Source organism: Gouania willdenowi, chromosome 21 (genome assembly GCF_900634775.1).
Source record: "Gouania willdenowi chromosome 21, fGouWil2.1, whole genome shotgun sequence".
NCBI lineage: Eukaryota > Metazoa > Chordata > Actinopteri > Blenniiformes > Gobiesocidae > Gouania > Gouania willdenowi.
In genome coordinates, this window is record NC_041064.1 from 4,845,856 (window position 1) to 4,872,348 (window position 26,493).

At 36.3% G+C, this 26,493-nt stretch overlaps 1 protein-coding gene across 6 annotated transcripts in view; it reads right to left on the bottom strand.

Moving 5' to 3' along the window:
* The window catches only part of myo1b (myosin IB), a 93,064-nt gene that overhangs the window by 51,515 nt on the left and 15,056 nt on the right, over positions 1-26,493 (bottom strand). For all 6 annotated transcript variants that reach the window (XM_028435790.1, XM_028435794.1, XM_028435791.1 and 3 more), the window contains 2 exons: positions 21,513-21,628; positions 65-159 (listed from right to left, as the gene is read on the bottom strand). In XM_028435790.1, the coding sequence (XP_028291591.1) occupies positions 65-159; positions 21,513-21,628 (211 nt within the window). The remainder of the gene's footprint in view (positions 1-64; positions 160-21,512; positions 21,629-26,493) is intronic.

The window sequence follows — 26,493 nt, forward strand, 5'->3', positions numbered from 1 at the left end:
GCTAACGCTAAGCTGAACATTTGTGTAGATTAGAGCGCACACTGCTAAAGATGTGATCTCTTACCAGTTTTCCCAGCTCCACTTTCCCCCGTGATGAGAATGCACTGGTCCTTATCCTGATCCCTCAGAGAGCGGTAGGCCTCATCCGCCAGAGCGTAGCTAGAAGAAAACCAGACGCCATTAGCCGCCGCACACAATAACACGCTCCATAGCAAAACATTACGGCCTTTATTTTTTCAGCTTATTTTGAGGTTTTTAAGAGGAGGCAGTGGGGTAAAAATATGATCACACAAATAAAAGCCTCGTGTGCGAAGCTATGATCAATAGCATGTGACTATCTGAAAGTGGGTTACATATGGGGGATGTTTGCGGGATTGAAGTGACATGCAGCTTTATTTAGCAACAAGTCGGCTCGTATGAATTAGAGATTTGGCTTTGATAGCGGACCCATTCCAGCTTCTTCTTGGCTCAACTAATGCTGCTCAAACAAAACCACTTAGAGATCAGCTTCTACTGCTTAGATTCACTTAGAACATCTGCTGTTCATATAAAACATGCTTTTTCATCACACCACGGAGAGCAGGGATGGATGTTAGCACATTACTTGGTGAGAAAATGTGTATAACAATATTTTTGATAAAACAGGAGGAAATGCCACTCGCAACCTGGTTTATTTCACCTGGAAATGTATGTTTGCTAGTTAGTGATATACTATACCATTTGAAATGAAATTTAAGACCATCTTCACACAGTAAAGATAATTGGGGGAAACAAAAGCTACATCAATTACATGGGGTTAGACTAATTTTTTCTAGTGTCTCGTGCAGACGTGCAACTGGCGGCCCCCAAAGTAAACACACAAATACACACAATTACAGTAAAATACAAAATATACTAAAATAATCAAAAACACAAGACTCCAAAAATAGCCAGAAATCTATAAAACAACAAAAATACAAAAAATCAAAACCATTAAGAAAAATGTTTATACGTTTTTGTTTTTTTCTTTAAACCGAACAAAACCATTTATTTTGAAATGTGAGACTAATTACAATCATAAAATCCTACTTATTAGGTTTTCAAATTTAAGACTTTTGAAACATTGATTTAAAACATTTTAATAACAAGTATGGCCTTATTTTTAGATTCATGAATTTAATGCCTTTTAAGAACTTTTAAGAATCCCCGTAAACCCTGTTGATGTAGATGGCTTCCCTCCTGAAAAAAACCCAATAATTACATATATTACTGCATACACATACTTTTTGTATTTGAAAGGGAGTGGGTTGAGGTAAAAACTTAGTAGTCCCGCCCCTTTTCCTACATTACAGTAGCAAATCAATTTTTAGCATCCTGTTTTTCAGCCATTGCTGCAATTAATAAATTCATTTTTTTCTCATCTTTTTATGATTTTGATTAAATACACACACATAAAACATATAACACACTTTCAAAATTGTCATACAACATAAAGATATTTTCTCTATATTTTCTTTTAAATTGCTTAATATTTTTACACTCTTAAAATTAATGTTACCTTCGTTAGTATAAGCCCTTCCCCTCTTAATAAAGAGCTTTTGAATGTTTTCAGGTAATACTTTATTATTGGCCTTAAATACAACTTGAATACTTTGAAAAACAGCTAAATCTGCAAATTTGAACAACTTTGACTTGTGGAACAATGGGTTAGTATGATCTAAATATCTGGTGTTATGTATATAGCATATTGCTCTCTTTTGAAGTTTAACTGTTGATTATACATTTGTTTTGTAGCTATTTCCCCAAACTTCTGCACAGTATGTGAGCTATGACGAAACCAATGAACAGTTACATTATAAAGTTAATAAAAAGGAAGAAAGAGTAAAGGAAAAAAAAAACTAAATCTTAATTTACTGTACAAGAACACAACCCAACAAAAAGTGGTGCAAATGGTGAGCCAACACTAAACTACAGATGTTAGATTCAAACTCAGTCAGCAAGCAATAAAACAGGCAACGAGTTGGACTTAAACGCCTGCAAGACAAAAAAAAGTATGTGAATCAAGTATTTTATGGTTGGAAATTAAATATCAAATCTGAGGTCATAAAAAGCCTTCAATTAAAATAAAATAGTAAATGTATTATCCATGTGCAATTACACTTTAAAGGGCATCTGGTAAAAAAGCTTGATTTGCAGCTAGATTTGGGAATTCCCAAGTTTTAATGACAGGGAAATAAAAAAAAAGTGCATTTCCTACCCTGCAGGGAAGGTGTTTGAAGCTGTAGAATTGGAAAAACATTAAGAGGATGAGCAAAAAATGAGCTTTTCTAAAGAGACGCATTCTAGGTCACAAACACAATAAAACAATGGGTTCCATGAACCCCCGCAGCCCCAATAAATTCCAGAACAATATCCTATCTGTTTGCACTGAGAGCAGGTCGTCATGACAATTTAAGAATTTGATTTGGACAGGGGAATATAACAATGGCACTTTTTCATTGAGAAATGTCTGTTGCAAGTTAATTTCAATGAGAGCCACCAGCAGCAACTTTACTTAAGTGTAGTATACTACTCAACAACTAGGTTTTAAAGGATTGGGGCACAAATTCTCCCAACAGAGGTCATTTTCAGCCTTATCTACATCTGGAGCCTTGAAGAAAGTGCCAACCACTGGACTAAGGGGATAAAAACATCTGCCGGTTCTAAATTTCTCAGTTGACTTGCCACCTTTGAAAGTTCTGAAAACATTTTAAGTGAGGAAGTGACCAAGTAGAATATCAACGCGTGCTCATTTGATCCATAAAACTCACAAAGACACATTTCATTCCGACATTTCGGAGATTCCATATTGTCCGCCACTGTGTTACTGACAAAACTTCTGGTTAACTTCCAAACAGGAGCCCCATTTACAAAAGTGTTAAAAACCAATGGGAGACAAGAAGAGATACTTTTATTTTGAAAAAGGAATGTTTGATTTTGAGCTTGAAGCCAGTGTCATGTACTGAGTTCACATCGTACTGAGATTGTATATACGCATTTACTGTATGCGCACTACCAAAAAATTTATTTTTGCTAAAAAAAAAAATTTTAAAAAACATTTTTGTTTATTTTTGTTTTCAAAGTGAAAGTACACGTGTTTTATTTGTTTATTGGATTACGTTAGGGTTAGGGTTATAATCTCAGTATGGAGGTAAACTCAGTACGTGACACCGGTCTCAGGACGATTTTACATTCTGCTCACAATGCATCATGGGACGGTTGAGTATGACGAGTGTGTCCACCGCGCATATTTAAAAAGTCCTGATATAGTATACATCCAGGTATTTCTCACATACTCAATCTTTTCTTACTATCTAATGTGAACGTACGACATACTCATTTTGACGTCAAACTACGTACGAGTAGCGTTAGTATGAGATTTCGAACACAGACCAAGGCGGGTCTACGAAAATCTCGAAATGTCGGCATGAAATGCGTTTCCGGAGAATCAACAGAGATCCTCAGTGTGATTCAGGTTTTTATTGTTGTAGGTTCAAAATGCATCTTGGAAAACTTGGAAGTATACTTCAGTGGGAACGCTCATTATCAGTCATCATCCTATATATACTCGTTGAGTTTGTAGTGTATCGTACAGAATGTGCCATTTCAAACACAGCCTTAGTCTCCCTATGGCAGCAGTTATTACAGTTATATTAGGCTAAAAATGCGCTACTCTGATGCTACGCACGCAAACACCTGGACACAATTTACCTCAAACGGCAGTAATTAGGTTAGCTAATCTTCAGCTTTTAACCATCGAGCATAGATTAACATCTTCCAGTCGAACATTTGACATTGAGCAGAGTAAATATAGCTTGAGGTTATTTTTAAGGAATGCTTTAAAATGCTCTTTCCCCAGAGTCTAATTTGGTAGCATTCCTCGCCTGGAGGGTGGGTGGGGGGGGGGGGGGGGGGGGGGGGGGCTTTCAAATCTCTCAGGCCTGAGAATCATTATTAATCAAGTATTTATGTAAGTATATTACAGCTAAACACAGGAGGAAGAACTTTGATTCACAGATGCTGACAGGAGTTTGAATCTGGCTAACCAAATAGCTATTGGATATCCATTTCTGTTAATCGTTGAGGGAAAGCATTTGTCAGATGTACGCATGTTACACATCAGGATTTACAGTAGCGTCCGTCCGCTAATGGCCTTTAAGACTTGGAAAACCGAGTTCCATACTTCAGTTCTGTTAAAAATCAAACACTAATCTGTAAATCAGACGTAGGCTAGCAAGAAATTTATTAGCAGATGCCTTTCTTTAGAGAGCAGAACTTAAAACCTGTAATCACATGCTGAACTAAGTCTGACCCCTGGTTTTTTAAAGTAGCTGATTGCCCAAAAAAAGAAGCTTGACCCAAGGGCACCCAGATGAATAGATTCCAGACCAAAATGTAAAGTACAGTTCATCCTAATGGGGCTCAGAGTTAAAAACCATCACACATCGTTTTGTACAAAATCCCACAAACAGCCTTGCTGACGCATCAGTGTCTAATGTGGACCTCAACCAAGTATCCCCAGGCCAAACGGCAAACTCCACAGCAGCACTTTTTGCTTTTACTTTCATGCTGACATCATCGGGTAATATTCAGAATGCCCTCACCATGTTAGGTTCTTTGTTTTCAGTCACTTGTTCAAAGCAGCTCCAGATAATAAGTTAGGAAACTTGTTTTAAATGCACCGGGGTTCGATTCAGGTAAAAACATGCAATTTCTATTAAATGTGATTGTTTCTTACTGTCCTTTAGCTGGCCAGGGCATTAACCAGAATACACAAAAGCAAAAGTGTTGAAGCAATTTATAGTAATGTTTGATAAGTGCCTTACAAAGTTACCAAGAAATTGATTCAGTTCATTTTCATAGGAAAGTCTGTCATGCAGGAGTTGAAAATGTCTCTTAGAAGAATGGTTCTCAAACTCTTTTGGCTTTTTTCTTACTTCTGTTCGATTATAAAAAAAAAATTCAGAATCCCAATGTCGGACCAAAACTGACTCTTGTATTTTCAGTTTATGTTATTTTTGTGTATTTTGTAGTGATCTTGGTAATAGTAAGTATTTTTCTCTATTAATACAAGTCTCTTCGTTGTCATTTTGTGTATTTTGTTGTCTTTTGTCTGTTCTTTTTATTGTTCATTATATTTTTTCTCTTATTTTGTGTGTTTTTGTTGTTATTTTGTGAGTTGCTGGTAATATTTAGTATTCTCCCTCCCACCCGAGCATCAAATTCGGCTCACTTGAGAAATGAAAAACAACACCAACTAATTCAGTTGTAGATATCTCAGTCCCTCCAAATACAAAAATCCAATTAAAATCCACAATATTTGCAAAGCTCAGTTTTCCACTTCTTATATCATAGGATGACAGTAATTTTTAATCTCAAATTATTGGAAGAACTCTCAATTTTTCAAATATCTAGTACATTTCCCTCAAATTATTTCACAAAATTTCCCTAAATTCCCAAAATCGAGTACATTTAAGTGAAGGTCCTGCAGGGACCAATATACTCACCTACTTTATCATTTATACAGAATGTTATTTATATGTGGAAGTGCAAACATAAGTGCAGAATTAAGGTTGAATTTTCTCTTTTTCCCACCTAAAATCTGTGGCACACTTAAGCTCAAACTGGTCCGTATTTGGCCCCCGAACTAAAATGAGTTTGACAACCCTGATGTACAGTAAGCGGTACATCAGTTTTCAAATAATGGCTTTTTAAATCCCCCAATATCAACATCATCTCAACTGATATGGGATTTTTAAAGAGTTAAAGACACAAATCGAATCTTCATATACTTTAGTAGCATTTTCATAATAACAGGCATCCTTTTTGACACTTTCAGTGTCTATATTTACCACCAACGCACTGATTGCCCAACCGAGCACTATCCATTATTCAATCTCCACCACCACAATCCCTGATCAGGGCCCCGCCCTCCCCTGTCCACCAATCTGCCAGTTTCTGTCCAGTCTGACCACAGGACATTACGTCACTGCTGAAAAGAGCAGCCGAGCACAGCAGATGTCTGCTTTGTGAAAACACTCCTGTTGCCTGACCTGATCCTGACAATGAGCAAACCATCACACAATTATTTCACCCAACACCACCCACCCACCCACCACCAGACCAGGCCAGTGGGGCCAGCAGCAGAAAAGTACCAGTTAGAGGTCATGGGTGTAAAATAGGAGTGGGAGGTCCTTTGCCAGTAACTGACAGACATTAAGCAGGTCACAGGAATATGAATAGACAACATGTAATCAGAATATGAATAGTAAAGCAGAAAACAGGAAGAGGGCTGGAACTTAAGAGGATAAATCAAGAAGCTGAAACTGTGCAGTATTGCTTTGTCAGCAAATGCCAAGATAAACACCAACAGGCTGCAGTGCTTTAAAAAAAGTGAGAGTTTTACTGACGGAGCACCAAGGTCACTGTTCAAACAGAGGAAACTGAATGTGATCAGTGTGTTGTGGTGGGGGGTTATATGGCCTTGGACTCTTAAGTGCTACAAGGCCCCTCCCCTTCACATCTGCCTACAGGCTGTAATTTGGCCGAGCACGTGGCGGCGGTGAACACAAAGCCACACAGACATGAGGTAAGCGGTATAAAATAGTCTGGTGAGCTTCTTTCACTCCCCGTCTTGTGTAAGCGGAACACAGAAGGACGCAATTAGCAGACCATGTGTGACGTGAATCTTAAACATGAAAGGATTATTTGAAGAATAGATTTGACAGTTTTTTGCAATTCCTAATAAAGCTAAAGCTATAATGTAGCAAGCTGCACACTTTTTTTTTTTTTAGTTATACAAGGATGTGGACTCTTTACAGTAGCGCGACCCGGCTTCCCCAGAGCCTGGAGGAAATCCGCCTGGTGCTACAGAGACCACAGTTGAGGAAGCAACATTTTTCTAATGGGGTAAAGAACGTCCAAGAGGAAGATCAGCCAAATAATCCAGGAAAACATGTGTGTAGATGCAAAAAGACAGTAGCACCGATACAGAACCAGACACATACGGAAGGTGTTGACCTGTACAGATGTGGACCATCTGTGGATTTCTGCCTAGATGTAAAAAAAAAAAAAAAAACAAACAAAACTGATGGCAATGAGAAAATCATGATATGGCCAGATCAAACAAACAAAATAAGATCAAAATAAGTCTTGTTTTCAGGCATCCATGTACGTTTTTTGGATAAACTTAAGTGAAACAATCACTTTATAATGCTTTTGCTATAGTGATATACATCCTTTTAGCCTCATTCAGAGGGCCAAAGTTGAAAAAGTTGTTTCCCCCCTCCCTTATTATTCCACATTTTGTAAAAAGTCAGCTCCAAATGGGAGAGTTGGATTTTTCACATAGCGGAAACTCCTCCTCCTACCCTATAAAAATGTGAGCTCCTCCCTCTCAAACTACTTCACAGCTAAAACAAACACTGCGGTTTAATATTGAATATACATTAATGTATTATACTTTGTCATATATGTAAAGCTACATACACAAAATGTGTTCTCTGCATTTAACCCCTCCCTGAGGAGCAGTGGGCAGCAACAGTAGCACCCAGAGCAGTTCCACTTTTAGGACCCGTTATATCGCCTCGTATCTCCTTTGAGATAATCTGATGTGTTTGTGACCCAATGTGACACAGTGGTTGGATAAAACAGTGGACTATCATCTTGAATTGACTATTCCTGTGATCAGTAGTGGAGAGAACAGCAAGAAAGTGACGTAGCAGCTCAGGTGAGTGTTTGAAGCAGCTAAAACAGCTGATTTACTCCACTGCTGCTGCCGCACACACAATCCGGAAACAGTGTTTGTCTGACTCACAATCACAATAGCCACTTAAATAGCCATGTGTTTTACTGTAATGTGCAGGTTTTTTTGACTGACAACAATAACAAGAGTGTGTGGATAGCAAAAGAAAATCGCTAGTGATCAGCTGTTGTGTGGAGTCAACATCTACAGACACACCTACTCATGAATATGCATAAGTAGGCCCAAAAACAGCTAGTTTTTAGAACTGCTTAGAAAGTTACTTTTCAGAGGGCTAAAACTGAGAAACAAGCAAGTTTAGGAAAATAAACCTCAAATATTATGTTGTTGGGGTTCTGAAAACAAATGGAGATGGGTGAAAAATAGCATGATACTGGACCCTAAAGAAAGGCAGGCAAAAAACCAATAATCTCATTGGGAACTAATAATAGGAGTGTTGTAATCAAAAGGATGATTCCAAGTAAGCTGGATGAAGAAACAAAATCCTTTTACCTGTCATTTATTCGACACGGGGTTGGTTAGGCAGACCAAGGTCAGAAGGCAAAGGAAAACGCCTCCCACCCACAGTCTAAAGTTTGAGGGGGTCTTGAGCTTTAATACACTTTATTCACAGTAATTGAGTGTTCCTCAGCGGTAAAAAACATCAGGCCAGATGGATTGCGAGATCCTTGGGGGGGGAAGCAGGAAATGGCCATGCTGAGATCGGTAGGAAAACATCCTCAAAGCAAAAATGCAACAAAGACTCTTCTCAGCCTCATTGAAAAGGGCCAACATGAACCTGTGAGTTTGATAAGTGTCAACTTTTGGTACGTTAAGAAACAAGGATAGTAGAAGATAAATAGAAAGGTCAGCAAAGAAGAAAGTATCGTACACATGGACCGGACGATCAAATCAAGAAGAGCAAGACTTCTTTTTATAGCCCAGAAAGCCCTGGATCGCTACAAAAGGAGGACTTCCTCTTCTTGCTTTTCATAGTTCCTTCACCAATTACATGTTGTTCTCTGGCCACTGATCTCGCTAAACACTTAACATGCTAATTTCATGTTTAAAGAATAAACAACTTGGTCGTTTGATGAAAAGGCCAACTAATATTGTTTATTATGAACAATTTGTCAAGTTAGCACAACATGGATATAAATCAAGTATTTATTTCGCGTCTTAAAGTAGAAAATCATGCATTATTGTTATTCTAGTGGGAGGGGGTTGCCAGGTACCTTCGAGAAAATAGGAATCATTTTTTGGAGCTCATTTTTGCTACACCAAACTGGCCATATTTTTATATTCATCACTTTTTCTTGCCATTTCTGCTATTTTTCCATCAAATTTCAATGCCTTTTCTACACATTTTTTCCACTTTTAAGACATTTTTGGCACTTATAAACCCTTTCCACCACTTTTCCCAACTAACGTTGCACATGTTGACCCATTATTGTCCCTTTTAACCTCTTTTCCCCACATTTCATAGTTATTTTTGCCAGTTTAACTACATTCACGCTTTGTCATGCCCATTATTTGCCAGTTTAAACTAATTGTTCCTACTAATTGTTTCAATATTGACAATTCAAACCCTTTTTACTACTTTTTAAGTCCATTTTTGATCACATATTTGCAACTTTTAACCAATTTCTATGGTTTTACATTTTTAAGATGACTATATACTATGGTGCAAATAATAAACTTCCTGGATGACAGTGGATATTATTCAGATAAATAAACAAGCTACCCTGTTTATTCCCCCTTCTAGATGGCCCTGTCTCCACATAGAAAGTGGGGGTTAATGTTCTCTGACACCTTTATCTTGGGGGTCGCGGCCTGATAAGGCGAGAGAACCACTGTTCTAGAAGAACCCATTAACTAATTAGGCTGTTTTAGTCTTATTATTACATTGCATTTATAGCCATTGTCTAAGCCAGTTTTTAAAGTGCAATAAAAGTGATTAAGCAGGCCTCAACACAATGCTTATTTTCACAGCATGCTAATTAAATATGCACAGTATAAATGACAAAATATCTGCAAGTTAAATGCATAAAACAGAAATAAAATCAACTAAATAAGGTCCAAAACAAGTACATGTCAGTTTTTTATTTAAATAGAGCGTCTCCAGAGTATGAAGTGATTGTCAAAGTTGAGCCTAATGTCCTTTCAAACAAAAACTTTACCTTGATTTTAGATTTTTAGATAATCAAGCATTTTTCAATAGTAGTTTCTGAAGGCATTCTGACATCACGTTATAACTTCTCCAGGTATAGGGAAGAGACTCGGCCCACGGGATAAAATGCTCTCAGGGTCTTGTTCAGTGTTCAACTGGTGGTTATGGGTGAACTAAACCTGTATATTACAATAATAATACATGTAATATCTCTTCATGTCCACAAAAGGGACTTCAGATGAAAATTTTAGAATGGACAACAGTGTAAAAACCAACATACATGGAAAATAAGCTGTTATTTCTCATTTAGAACAAGATCAATTGACTAGCGTCCAAAATAGCCTCAGGCGTCTGGGTGTCCGTGTGACCCGCTGAGCTGATTGACAACAGTTAAAATGATTGTGAGTCGAACTGACGGCGAGTTGGTGGCTGACACTCTGTCCTCAGGCTGTAGAGATGAAATAAAAAAGTTAAAACACAATATGAATATGTCTAAGATATTTGCCATTTATTAAATTGTGGTATAAAGTTTACCTTTAGAAAAATAAGTCACACAAAGGCTACTAATTACTATCCCAAAAGCCTTTTTCTATAATGGATTGCACCACATGGACTTCTATTCTATAGTCCCACAGACAAAAGCTTGCATGAGTAAATACCATTGTGTTCAAAAGCAACACAATGAAGAAAGCCATGAGATAACTCCACCTGGGTTTTAGACTATAGCTCCATTTGGCAAAGAGAAAGCAATCAATTCAAAGCGGGACAGCAATGTGTGGGTGGTATGTTGTTGTTTGTATAGAAGGATCGTGGTCGAACAATATTCTCCAACAGCTGATACGGCTTTTATCTACACTGCTTCGATTCTACTGTGGCTCACGCATGTTGTGCAAGCTGTGCACACAGATAAAAGCTTAGTTCCTATTGTTCCTGCTGTGAAAAGACAAAGTTGAGTGTGTTTTGGACCATAAGGGACCAAAAAAATAATAATTCCAAATAAATAAAACCATACACTTACATATGGGAATTCATGCTATATAAGGTTTAATCAGTGACTTAGTAAATGATTGATATACAGATGCTCTAAGCAACAAAAAGGGCTCTTAAATCAAACTAATTAAGTTGAAGCACAGAGTTTTACACTGTAAAAAGAAATCAACAATTCATAATCTCATGGAAAACTCAATTTTGAAAATCCTCTTAATGTGTTCCAAGTTACCTGGCATCAACACGTCAGGGAGAAATTAGTTTGAAGCTACTGGGCATGATAAACTGTACCTGCATTTCATCAAAAAGCTATTCTCATTCACTACCGATGCCAATGTGAGCACAAAAATATTGCCAAAATAACATTTCTGGTGTTTTCACAAAAAGTTGAAAGTTATTGACAAAACAATGGCAGACATTGGCATTTTGGCTTTTCACGGAAACACCTGAATACTGAAATCAGAGAGGTAATTCTTGTCTGGTGAAGAAACACAATAAATCTCTGTACTAAAGAAGTAAAAACACTTCTAAAAGAAACTTTACTGCACTCAACGCAATGTGCAAAACTATTCTAAAGTTCAAGTTACACGACCATTTGATAACAAGCTAGTGATGGAGTCATAAACTTGCTTGCATAAACTTTTAACCTTTGTGAGTACGTTTTTGCGTTTTTTTTTTTTTTTTAAAAAAAAAAAAAAAAAAAAACGATTTATTGATCTATGAGGCCTAGACTTAGGACTGCATGATTATGACCAAAAGGATAATCACCATTATTTTGATCAATATTGTAATTACGGTTATAATCACAATTATTTATCATGTTAGGGAAAAATCTGTATTTCTATTGCACTACTTAAAAAAACAAAAAAAATAAACAATAACATATGAACAGTTTACAGTGCAAAATGAAGCTTTAAATAAAAATGATACCAAAAAAATAAAATTAACCAAAGTTCCAGACTCATTGGAAACAATTCAAACTTACAGCTCTCATCAATCCACCAAATTACTTAAAGCTGCTTCTGGCTAATGTTTGAGAAAGTGCCTGGTTTGATTTGCAGCAGAGCCCACATTTTAAATGTAAATATTGCCAATGATCAGGTTACTTTAATCGTGGCAACCAAAATCGTGATCATGTTTAATATTCAATGAATTGTGCAGCCATACCTAGACTATGTCTTTCTTAGTGTTATATATAACAAAAATATATTGTACTGAGTAGCTTTAAATTCTTAAGGTGCAAGTTTGGACCTCTTTCAACTAAAATCATTTGTCAGTTGCATCCTGAGATGCTTGATTGAATAAGAAAATTACTCTATTGGTAAGTGAACAAGAATATTTGAAATTCTTGTATATATAGGATTTTAATATAAGGGCCTTAATATAAGTTTTTTTGGATTGAAATCAGTAAGTCTTCAGTGAAAAGCCTGCTTCTCAAACCTTTAGCTCAGAATTATCCAGATTTTCCAGTGATCTACTTTTAAAATGGCCAGGTCATCTGGATCTCCACAGAAGAGTATCAGAAAGTGTTATCTATCCTAACACTAACTCTGTGCCCCAAACCATTATTGAAGTACTAAGCACATGGATTGTCAGAATAAAGGTTTGCAAGCTTTAAGTATCAAACCTGTACCAGCCATATGTCTTAGAAGTCCTGCCGGCGTGATGCAAGAAGCACAAATCCTTACGCCCCGGTGCCAAATCCGGCCCAGTTTAGAGCATCCAATTATATCTCAGTGCCTCCAAACACACAAATTGAATAAAACTCCTCAATATTCGCAGGGCTTACATTTTTCCCATGCTTACAGTGGATATGAAAAAGTCTACACACCCCTGTTCAAATGCCATGTTTTTGTGATGTAAAAGAATGACACCAAGATAAATAATTTCACAACTTTTTCCACCTTTAATGTGACCTATAACCTGTACTATGCAATTGAAAAACAAACTGAAACCTTGAAAGGGGAAAAATAAAAAACTTAAAGATAACCTGGTTGCATAAACATGCACACTCTTAAACTAATGCTTTGCTGCAGCACCTTTGGCTTTTATTACAGCACTCAGTATTTTTGGGTAAGAGTCTATCAGTATGGCACATCTTAATGAGACAATATTTGCCCATTCTTCTATACAAAACCGCTCCAAATCTAACAGATGGCGAGGGCATCTCATGTGCACAGCCCTCTTCAGATCACCCCACAGATGTTCAATCAGATTCAGGTCTGGACTCTGGCAGGGCCATTCCAAAACCTCAATCTGATTGTGGTCAAGCCATTCTTTTGTTGAAGCCTGAAGGTTTTGTGCCAACACTGCCTGGTATTTGGACCTGTTCATAATTCCATCCACCCTGACTAAGGCCCCAGTTCCAACTGAAGAAAAACAGCCCCAAAGCATGATGCTGCCACCACCATGCTTCACTGTAGGTATGGTGTTCTTTTGGTGATGAGCAGTGTTGTTTTTGCACCAAATATTAACAAAAAGTTCAACCTTGGTTTCATCGGACCATAACACATTTTCCCAGATGCGTTTGGGAAACTTCAAATGTGTTTTTGCAAAATGAAGCCGAGCTTGGATGTTTTTCTGCGTACGATAAGGCTTCTGTCTAGCCATCCTACCCCATAGCCCAGTGTAATACATACAGTATGAAGAAGATGGGAGATTACTATGTACATGTACTAAAAGACAGTACATGCCAGAAATTCCTGCAGCTACTTCAATGTTGCTGTCGGCCTCTTGACAGCCTCCTTGACAAGTTTTCTTCTCGTCTTGTCATCAATTTTATTTATATGTGGAAGTGCAAACTAGAGCATTGTAATGAAAATACTAGTTTTATCCACCTATAATCTGCAACCCACTTGAATTCAACTGGTTAGTACTGCCTGAAGTAAATGTATTTATGCTAAAGGCCATAGGTAAGTGATGAAAAGAAAGGAAAAGTCCCCTTTCAGTATATATTTATCAGTAATAGCCGCTACTGTCACAAGCAATTATTAATAAAAACACCAGTAATGTATGTGCGAGTGCATATACTACACAGAAGGTATTGTGTTCAACTAAAAAGCTTTGCTTGTATGTAGCAGGCAATGACGAAGGGTGAAAATTGTCAGTTCAGTCGAGCTGTATGTATTTTCCCAGTTATTTTGCACAGGTGTAGAAACACGTTTTGCTCATCATCTCCACCAACACACACGCTGATGAGAACTCAACTCGCCCACCACAGTCAAAGCGTCGCTTTAACAAGTGCCTCATGCTTACATCTACCTACGTACAGGTGCTCTGAGGAAAGGGTCTCATAACAACAAAAGCCTACACACGCCAAAAGCTTTTCAACAGGAGAAATAGAATACTTCAAAAAGATGGGAAGCCATTTGATCCTTAAGAATCTCCTTGAAACCAAATGTGATTTATGTGAGAGTAGCTGATTTAATTTAAGAAGTATCCTATGCCATATATTCTAATCTATTTTAAATTGTTGTGTATGTTGTTTGAGTTTGTTTTACGCAAGCTCAAACTTCTTGTCGACTGATTAAAAAGGATTGATTGATTGACTGACACGTCTTCAAACATATACATTGCAATACAAAGAATAAACATTCATTTTAACGACCAAAAAACGGAATGAGCCCCAAACAGCGTTTTATAAAAAACACAACAGAAAACAACTCAATAACAGCTGTATTCATCGACGTATGTTTCAATAGGTGCAAAATATTTAGTTTTTTGAAGAATTTTTTAACATAGATTGACTTAAAGTGATCTTCAAGATCATTCTTTCAATAAAAATAAAAAAATGCATCTTCTTTTAACATTTGATCTAAATCTACTTTTACTTGAATCCATTAGTTTTATTGTTCTAGATATTTTAAACAGTTTGTTAGTAGGTGTCCAGAATTCAGCTTTATGCATTATTCTTAATCTTCATATTTTGTAATTTGATTAATGGCATTACATTAGGGTTTTACATGTATTACCCCAGCTTTCTGAGCATTATTCCAGGTAAGGCAATATAAAAGATGAATAAAGCAACTTCAAACAATCTCTATTTAATATACTTTTTGTTCTATGTAGAATGCCAATAGTTTTAGATATTTATTTGTTTCTGATATGTTCTATGTGCGGCTTCCAGCAAAGCTCATGGTCTATGATGACACCTAACCAACCAATGTGTGACTGCCTGACACTTGATCATTCTAAAGTCCAACCGTCTGATGAAGTTAAACACGTGCTACCCGTCAACAAGCACCCAAAGCAAAGCCAAAACAAATGGGGAACACTTTTGTAACTTTCAAAATGATATCAATTTCACAGTTGCCAAAAGCAAAACAAAGGACGGTTCTGCTTTATTGTGAAGAACCAGATTACGAGCCTCACAGTCATAGTCTAGCGATAAGGGTCTTTACAGAGGAACAGATACCAGACCAGAAGGAATGCTTCTGATGTTGTTCTTGTCAGCTCGGTAATCAGGAGCATTGGTTTACTTCCAGATCTGATCTTTGATCCTCTCTGGGGTTTTTGACATGCAGGTCACAGGTCTTTTCCTGGAAATCGTCCCAACAGCCCTAACTAGCTTCATTCTATCAGTGCCTTCAGTTATTAGTTAAGCTTGATCAATAGCCATAGCTTGGTGTTATTCAAAGCATATTAATGTTCCTTTTTATAGCCCAACAAATCTGACCAAACTAAGTCAAATATTGAGTAACTGTATATAATTGTAGATAAAGTGGACACTAATTCCTTTTTTTAGTACTTGTGCTATCAGGATGGTATTAATAATTAGCGCAAACATCCATCTAGAGCCAAAACTACTTCTTTTCTAGATATTGGCAGTTATCTGGACCACTGATCCAAATCACAGCTCCATATTCATTTACACTTTAAAGCATAGGTGTCAAGCACACTTTAGTTCAGGTGCCAAATACAGAGCAGTTTGATCTCAAGTGGGCCACAGATTTTATGCGAGAAAACAAGTATTTTCAATATTATTGTGCCCTAGTTTGCATTTATACAAAAAAATACAAAATATGTAAGAAACCGACAATATCCAAGTAATAAGTGATAGTTATCAATCCCAACAGGATTTCCCAGTTTGTTTTTTTTTTTTTTACCAGTTTCTATTTCATTAAAGGAAATATTATGTCATAATTTGAGGAAAAGTGAAAGATTTAGTAAGAATTTTGTGTTTTTTTTTAACTGTTTAACATTAAAAATGAATAGAAAACCACTATAAATATTGTTGAGTCATTTTTTTCTTTCTCCTGCAGGTCCAATTGGATGCTCCAAATGGCCAGATCTTTCCCCCGGGCCATGGGTTTGACACATGTGCTTTAAAGGCTTGGAAGAAATTCAGAATGTTCAAATGTATGGTGACCCTATCCAATCCAAATCCAATCCAGGTAAAACTTGGCAGGATCATTGAGAACACAACTGAATCAAATTCCATAAAGAGCGCTTGATTACGAACCGAGGTAAGGTTTTTAAAAATTGTTTTACCAATGATGAGTTAAGGATTTTTTACATTTTTCAAACTGATCCAGAATCAGTATATTAATCTAGATCTCCTCCAAACTTTAATGGAATTTTTAATGGCATAAGGCTCATGTGTCAAATCAATCAATCTGGCCATTTGAAGGATCCAATTTGGCCTGCAGGAGAAAGTAAAAATGACTGAAAACATGAATCATCTTGTAAATGAAACTCAACATTTCCAGGTGCTCACAGTTTTCCCAGTGCTTATATTGCATCATTGCATTCATTTCTAATGTTAAACAGTTGAAAAAAACTCAAAATTCTTATAAAATCCTTCAATTTTCCTCAAATTATGACATAATATTTCCCTTAATTAATAAGAAATTAGTCTAAAAATCTAGGAAATTTAAAATGAAGATTCTGTTGGGACTCATCTATCACTTATTGCTTGGATATGGTCGGTTTCTCACATATTTTATATTTTATGTATACGTGGAACTGTAAACTTTGGCACAATCGTGTTGAAACTTAGTCAAAATCTGTCTGGTACTCTAACAAAGCTAATCTATCTGCCAAGCAGCCAAAACCATGTGGTTGACAGCTGGACACTTTGACGGGCCTGTCACAAAAGTCATCCATTAGCCCGCCAGGATGTCCTGATGAGGCACAGAGAGCACAAAGGCTCTTACTACCTCATTAAATACTGGGACAACACCATTATACCCTCATGGGACTAGCTGACCATTAAATGACTCACACACACATATGCAAGACAACTCGAGGCCATCTGCGGTGCATGGAGAAAAGGCCACCGATTGTGTTTAAAAAGCAGAAAAACACCTGCCAGGTAATTAAGGGGTACCTCATCTGGGGAGGGACATTTAACTAAAATGGATGGCTAGGGAAATGATTAGTGGACATGGAGTGTGAACCCAAATGGGTTTACATTAGAGCATTTTAGGGAAATGACACAATAACTAGAAGAACATGAATAAAGACTCAAAGTCATCCGTCATGGATGTGGTGGTGTGGATAAGCCCCTGACTTGGAAAGAAACCATGATTTATCTGCTTTGACTTTAATCAAGCTGATGCTAATGGGCAGTTAGCACTTCATTAGTTTCACCAGCTGATTTTTTTTTGTGCAGACACACTTAGGTGCTGCTTTGTCTTACATAAAGTAAGTATAAGATATTCACAGAGGGCAACGATGACACAATATCATAAACAAAGAAACACCTTTTTGGGAATATTCATCAAACTAAAAACAAACTAAAGTTTACCTCCTGAACTGAGGACACAATGAGGAACATTCATGAGAAATATTAATTCCAACAAGATTCTTTTCATCTTCTATTTAAATAATATGTTATGGTTTTACTGCCAGTCTTCGTCAGAGGCGTCTGGAGTTGTCAGTCAAAACATGATAGGAGATCAAAGTGGATTTCCTGATAAATCAAACCTTGACATATTATTTAAAAAGAAAACACAAAAGAATCTTGCAGGGATTACTATACAGAAGTCAAGAAAATTTCAAAGAAAACTTCAAAGCAATCAGCAGTCGCCTCTGAAGAAGACTGGCAGTTGTCAGTCAAAACAAGTCAGAAGATCAAAGTGGATTTCCTGAAAAACAGTTGTCTGAATAAATTAAACCTCAACATATTATTTAAAAAGAAGACGAAAAGAACTTGCTGGAATTATTACGCGGGAGGTAAAGGACACATCAAAGTGATCCACTTTGATCTTCTGACATAAAGTCAGAAGATCAGAATGCCACCTAGCTGTTGTTGACCAACACTAGGGCATTAGACAACATGGCTAAAAGAACAGACAGTTACTGGTTTGTTAAACAGTAAGTAAAAGACCTTTGTGAAGTAAGCGTCCTCTTACTCCTTTGGAGATAGAAAATGAAAAATAAACCAGTTTTTAAAGTTTGGTTTATCCATTCTCAACCCTGATAAAGAAAAACCCATCAAATTTCATCAAATGAAAATCACATTTATTTGGTTTCTGAATGAAGTCCACCAACCAACACAAGCACTGATCCCTTGCATTAAGCTATATTTGAATCTCACAGCATGTAAACGAGCGCTTAACCACAATGCCAAGTGCAGGTGTGACCGTCAAACAAAATTGCCTAAGCGTTTGTGTAACTCGTACAGCACTGCTTTGAATACCAGTTGAGGGAAATCTATGTAAATACCAGCATCCTCATTCGTTTTCAAACCACAGCTACCTGGCTACCTCTAGATCAAAATGGGTAGAGAGAGTCATACAGTGCACTAGTCATTACTTAAAAAACATTATTCCAGCAAGTTCATTTTAATTAATATGTTAAGGTTTCATTTATTCAGACAACTTTTTCAATCAGGAAATTTACTTTGATCTCCTGATATGTTTTGACTGTTAATTGCTAGGCTTCTTCAGAGGCGTCTGCGGATCGCTTTGATGCATCCTTTACTAAAGTAAAGGATGCATCAAAGCGTAATAATTCCAGCAAGATCTTTTTGTCTTTTTTTTTTTAATAATACGTCAAGATTTTATTTATTCAGACAACTTTCTTATTATGGAAATTTACTTTGATCTCCTGATATGTTTCGACTGTTAACTGTCAGTCTTCTTCAGATCGCTTTGATGAGTCCTATACTTGCGTAATAATTCCTGGAATTTATTTTTGTTTTCTATCTAAATAATATGTTAAAGTTTTATTTATTAAGAAGACTTTTTTTTTTTAAAATCAGGAAATTTACTATGATCTCCTGACATGTTTCAACTGTCAACTGCCAGTCTTCTTCAGAGACTTGTGCTGATCAGTTTGATGTTTCCTTGACTTCTGCGTAGCATTTCCAGCAAGTTATTTATGTCTTCTTTTTGAATAATATGTCAAGGTTTTATTTATTCAGACAACTATTTTTTTTTTTCCAGGTAATTTACTTTGATCTCCTGAAAAAAAAGATCAAAGTCAATTTCCTGACAAATTACCTTTCTGAATAAATGAAACCGTAACATAACAATACATCACACTGTACAAATATAGTGCCACACAGTTTGTATTAGTTATGGAGAGAGAAAGAAGTGAGGGTTTAACTTGCATTGTTTCAGGAGCTCAATGTAAATAAGCATGAACCAGATGGTCCGACAGGAGGTTTAAGATCAATTCATGTATAGCATGGTGACACAATCTTCCTCCGACTGGCATTTTGGGTCTTTTTACGACAGCTCATCCTAATAATCACAGCATAATCCCCTTAGTGCAAAGACAAGTGGTGAGGTGAAGTCTAAAGTGATTAGTGTATGTTACCTAATTGATAATAAAGCTTTGATCATCCCTGGTGATGGATAACTGCAGGAAATAGTGACAGATTCTTTTGATTTTTTATTGAATCAGTCCAATTATCTCTATGTAGCTAAATTTACACTAATATTCTGGTAAAAATTGGAAATTGTTAAACATTAAACCAGGTGTTTATACAGATGACTTACCTGCCTCCACCCATTAGCGTCATAAAGTCTTAATAATACCTTTGCTTATCCCCTTCAATACAATTCCTTCAACCTGGCTGAGTGGCTGCTCAGGCAATAAACGTTGCAGTTTTTGTAAAGTATGAGCCAGATTAGGTGAGACGGCTCAGACAGACGCCAGAAGTTGATTCGCATGACAGCTACAGACAGATTTTTTAACGAGACACACGAGGGACCCTCCGAGACGTAGAAAGAACTGGAAATATGAACCGGAGTTTATTCACAAGATGATAAAAATTGGCAGCATATCAGTGCCATGCATGCCTTTATACTGGCGACATGTAGCGCAATATTTCACCACGCGATTATCGTATCGATCCAAAAAAAAAAAAAAATGTCCAATTCGCCATCTTTAAAATCTGGCGAATTTAAAGATGCGCCAGATTTGGTTAACTTCAGTGTTTCCCAACCAGGGGTACGTGTACCCATTAGGGGTACATGAATACTTTGCAGAAGGTACCAGGAAACATCATTTATTTACATAATAAGCCTATTTCAGACATTGTTTGTGTCCACCAGATGAATTTTCCTAAAACTGACAATAAATGGCATCAATGGAAAAAACTTTGTGACAAAAGTACAGTACCAGCAAATAGAAGGGTGTAAAAAAATAAATAAAATCGATTTAACAATATATTGCGATATTTCACAGCGTGATTATCGTATCCATCCAAAAAATGTCTAACTGGATGATTTTAGGCATTTTTTAATGATAAAACATTTAATTGTGCTAACGTATGATTAGCAAATCACGTCACAAGGTTCCTTTTTTTTTTTTTTAAAGAATTTAGGAACTTAACCGAATCAGATGTAAAACCAAAAGTTGAACTTTTTATAAAAATGTAAAATGACAGTTTGATAAACATACCAGTTGTTTTTGATATATTTACTTGAAATACAGTTAGTTACAATTTACTTGTTCTACCAAGTAAAAAAAAAATTTTTATATATTGTATTTCATACTGTTTTGCACTTTTAAAGGTTAAATTTATAATTAATCATATCATGATATATGTCATTGTTTATCGTATTGTTAAAGGGGACACGGGGTAACTTGAGTTCCCACCGGCACACAACGTGAAATAAACCCATGCAGTTAGTTGTTAGTTTATGGTCTGTGTAAGTCTTATAACACAGAGAAAATTGCTACGTTTCAAATTTTCTACATTTGTGATGTCACAAGTGAAAGGCTGCATTTTTCGTCCTGTCATTCCCCCTCATTCATTTTCTAACAGCGAGTTATGAAAGGTTTCTGAAAAACGACCACGCGTTTGGCCTTTAGCCTCGTGTCATTTCTTCCCTCTGAAGAAAATTGAGCTTCAAGCCAAAAAGGTCAGAACATCTTTTTAAGAAGTTCCAGGAAAGTTGGGACTAGATGAAGAAAAAGACGTTTCTTGTGTCTTTTGACTTGTGGACGAGGGGGTTTCTCCCTCTTCTCGTCTCTGAGGGGCATCGCTGGAGCTAATTGGCGAGTGCTGGGCTTTGTTTTTGTCTTGGCAGACTCACAGAAGCTGAGTCACTGTTGGCGACTGACAGATGGCTAGCCACAAAGCTAAACGGAGAGCAGAAGTAGCAGAACAAGTATTCGTTCAAGGGTTCAAAGACTCACATGTGTGGGCTGAGCTCGTAGAAGTTCCTGTTGCGGTACTCCTCCACTTTGTCTGGGGTGTAGATGGGCAGCGATCTGTAGGGGTTCAAGGAGATCACCACACTGCCAATGTATGTCTGCGGGGGGGAGAGGGAGACAGACAACGGTAAGACTTCCCAATTATCACCTTAACAACCTTCAACACCTCCCCCCCCCCCCCCCCCCCCGCCGCCATGCGGTGGCAGGAAATTTGCAACCCTCAGCTTTTTTTTTCTCCCCCACCTGGGGATTCCGTGACTAGAGTGTGAGGCAAAGGCATGCATCGCCTGAGGACGGACATGAAAAGGAAAAGTTTATAGAGTTTGAACACAGACAGCAAATATGTTGTTCACCCAACAGAGCCAAGAATTCCAAGAACAGGAAAACCTGGATGCTGGTCTTTGGTCGTATAATATTACAAACATGTCCCAAGAAGAAAAAGAAGTTATTGCTTTAAAAAACTACTCTACCATTTAATAAACTGCTGATTCGTAATAACCATGTGTTGTTATTTAGGCAGTGTCAGTATAAGGTCTGTCTAGGGCAGGTATGGCAAACTTAAGGCTCACAGACCAAATCCAGCCCAGCAGAGCATCTAATACGACCCATTCAGAGTAGAAATTACAGAGTAAGCATGAATAATGATCTAAATTAATAATGGGCAAAAAAAAAAAAAAGATATGGTAGTCTGATCCGCGGGCCACGTTATGAACATTCACATCAGAGCATTAACATAGGAAAGAACAAAGGGTTTAGTCTTTGTTGTCTTTTTTGTGAGGTTTTAGTCATTTTTCTATGTTTTTCTCCCCCATGTTTTATTGTATGTTTTTGGGGTCATTTGTTCTATTCTGCCATTTTGAGTTTTGCATCTTTTTTTTTTCTGTGTTCTTGTTTACGTGTACGTTTTAACAATTTTCTTCATTTTAGTTGTTAATTTGTGTGCTTTTTAAGTCATTTTCTGTGTAATTGTTTTGTCTATTTTCCGTCATTTTGTATGTGTTGTTGTTTTGCTTGTTTTTGTAGTCATTTTGCGTGTTTCATGAGTCCTTTTGATTATTTTAAGATCTTTATGTTTTTGTTATTACTTTTGTGGACTTTTGTTGAAATTATATGCATTTTACTGTCATTTTGTACATTTTTGGTGTAATTTTGTGTATTATGCTGGGCTGCATATTCTTTCCAACATCTTGAATTACAATTTTAGGGATTTTTCGTGGGGAGGGGGGACATACAAACATAGACTGAACTAGTTCAGTTCCAAATGTCTCAGACTCTCTCCCCCTCCGAATTTACAAACTCAGTGAAACTCAAAAATATTTTGACTTGCAGGTAATTTTTTATGCAAATTATTCAAATAACTTTTTCCCAAAATACTGCAATTTCTTACAAATAATCACAAAATTCCTGAATGTAGCGATACGTTTTAAAATATATAATTTATTGCTTGGATATTGTAAGTGACTTAAAAGCATTATTTATATGAGGAACAATAACAATAAAATGGTTGATTCTTCCTTTAAAAAAAAAATTTGACAACAATAACTAAAAAAATTAGAATCAAGATTGCATCACATGTCAATAAATTACAGATCTATAAACAATAATGATAATGTAAACTCCTTAAAAACACTAAAACTGAACTTTCCATTGAACCAAGAAAGAAGAAAAAAGCTGCAGTTTTCTCACATTTCACATAAAAGCACATCTTTATATAACATTTAAACAAGCCCCACTCAGAAAATAACACTTCTCAGATGTATCTGTACCTGGATGCAAACAGTCATCATTTTTTTTTTTTTTTTTTTTGTTCTCCTCCTACGCACCAAACAGAGCAGATAGCACTTTGAAGCATCATCGGGAGACGTTTTCGATACTCTCGCTGGTAATGGCTGTTGCATAAGCCACTCTGAGAAGAGTGGAGCAGAGCCTTGCCTATGGCAACTTAACAGCCTCCCACGGCCTCTTGGTTGATGCACAACCAGAGGCAGAGCGTTGCCTTTTATCAGTGCAAAGACTTATGCAAAAAGGACAACGTGTGTGCTGTGCAGTCCAAACAAACAATCCTATTTATTTATCTGTCAAAGTTTTAAAATGAACAACTTTTGCAAAACTGTAGATCGTGATTAAAGCAACAGATTAATATTTGGATGCGTTCGTGAAAGAGGAGACGTAACAGATTCTGGAATTACAGCAAACAAACGTTAATTATAAGTAGGAAAAACATGAAAAACAAACAGATTAAGTCAATTAAAGATGGACAGATAAAAAAAAAGAAAAGAAAAGAAAAAGCTTTTAACTATTTTGAATCAAGAATAAAATATCTGTTCTCTCCTTCACCTTTCGTCAACAATAACTGCAACCATCTGTGAGTAAACCTGTGACAGTTAAGAATGAATGAATTGTACTGGCTGGAAAATGTTCTATTTTTCTAGTCCAGATATTCTAATTTTGTGCAGCCCCAAAAGAAAAGACACAATTATATTAAAAAAACACACAAAAAGACAGAAAAACACACAAAAGGACATCAAACATACATGTAAAAAACTCCAGAATCACGTAAAATGAAAGGAAGACAACAAAACAGTATCAAAAATACATTAAAAAAAATAAATAAAAAAAACACACACAAATAGGACGGCTAAAACACAAAACAGCAATAAAATAGCTAAAAAAAAAAATGCACAAAATTACAGAAAAATTCGTGAAAGGACAACAACGATAAATGTTAACGACTCCAAATACACATTAATTAAGACAAAGATTACATAAGGATAACAAAAATAGACAAAAACACACAACAAAAATGCACAAAATGACTCCAAAAACGTGGGAAATGAGAAAACAATACATAAAACAGCAACAAAAATACACAGAAAAGATCCAAAAAAAAAGGTACAAAATAATGGAAAAACACAGAATAGTACAACAAAGATACATGTAAAGAACTCCAGAAACATATAAAATGAGAGAAAGATTACAAAACAATATAAAAAATACACAAAAACAAGAACAAGTGAGGAAAATACACTAAACTGTAATAAAAAAGCTAAAAAAAATACACAAAATAACAGAAAAACACCCAACAGGACAACAAAGATACATGACTCCAAAAACACATGAAAAAAAAAGAAAGATAATCAAAACAACAACAAAAATACACAATATGAGTCCAAAACACATTAAATGCAAGTTATAAGAACAAACATCCATAAAACAAAAAAATATACAAAATTCACAAAACAAAAAAATAACATGCAATAACAACAACATTATTCTTAACTATTTTAATGCTCAGATTGGTCATCATGCTAAATTACGTTTTTCTTGCCTCGCAATGATTAAAGTTGCGCATTATCATTGGTCTAATCGTACAGATGGGTTTTACCTTTGATTTTGTTCATTGGTTTTGTAGAAAAGCACTTCATACTTGGGTTTGTTTTCTCATTTGCGAAGCTTGGTGACATCATTTTCAAATCAACTAATACAAAAAACTGGATACAATAAATGAGTCTAAGACATGCTTTAAGTAAAACACAATATTATCTAGAAGTATGCACAGTATGCGATTGGAAAATCTTCGATAACAACCATCTACACAGGTTTTTCCATATGTTTGTTTTTATCTTATTTTTCTAAATTTCTTACTACTAAACCTTTTAACCAGATCTGATTTCTTTCACCTCTAAACGTATTTGGAGTTTGCATCTATTACCTACCCTGAGGTGTTGGCTGTCAACATAAAGAGGTCTCAATTTGACCTGAACAAAACCCCTCCACACCTCATTCCCACGACTCACACTCATTTAGCGTTTTAAGGCAAACACTAAAATCTGGGTGTCAGTTACACATTTCTGTTCTCTTTGACATTCCATGCAGTGATTGGATACACTATGTGCGGCGTCCCTTAGGAAAGCTGTGCTACTTCCTGTGTTGTGAAGCTGTCATATGATAGTTTGCTGTTGGGGGGGGGTGGGGGGTGATGACGCGCAAGGGAAAAGTTGCTTCAACATACGAGGACTGTAAAGTGAGGATTTATAGACTTGGCACTCATCACTATGGAAGTAGTTTCTACAAGTTCAAGCTATGGAGAACTCTCGTTCCATCTAATGCCATGTCACCTATAAATCACCTCAAAACTCTAAGAATGACTTCAGAATGTTCATCTACAGCTTCATCACTTGGATCAGTTCATCACATGTAATGTGAGGGAAAATAAAGATGTCAAACATGAATTTAGTCATATGGAGACAGGGCCATCTATAGCAGGGAACACCATTCATAAAGTCAGCAAAATGATGATCCATTGTTCTATGAATCTGTGATAACTACATATATTTATTTGAATAATATTCACCGTTATCCAGGAAGTTTATCAATATATGCGCCATAGTATATAGTCATCTTAAAGATGTAAATCCTTGTTTTAATCAGAAATAAAATGGGTTAAAAATGACCAAAGATGGTGGGAAAAGGTTATGAAATGGGATTTTAAAAACCATAGAAATTAATTAACAGTTGCAAATTAGAGTGGAAAAAACAGACAGAAAAAGTGGTAAAAAGGGTTCAAAGTGTCAATATTATTGGTTTAAAAGTGTGAAAAAAGTAGGAACAATTAGTTTAAACTGGCAATTAATGGGTATGACAAATCGTGAATGTGGTTAAATTGGCAAAAATAAGCATGAAATATGGTGAAAAGAGGTTACAAGTGACAATAATGGGTCAACATATGTGACATAAGGTAGAAAAGTGGTGGAAAGAGTTTATAAGTGCAGACAATGTCTTGAAAGTGGAAAAAATGGGCAGAAAAGGCATTGATATTTGAGGGAGAAGTGGCAGAAATGGGAGTAATGTGGCAAAAATGTGATAAAAAGAGCAAGAAAAAGTGATGAAAATGGGTTAAAATATAGCAAATTTGGTGTAGTTGCAGAAAAAGGGTAAAAAATAAGCAAAAATGGGCTAAAAA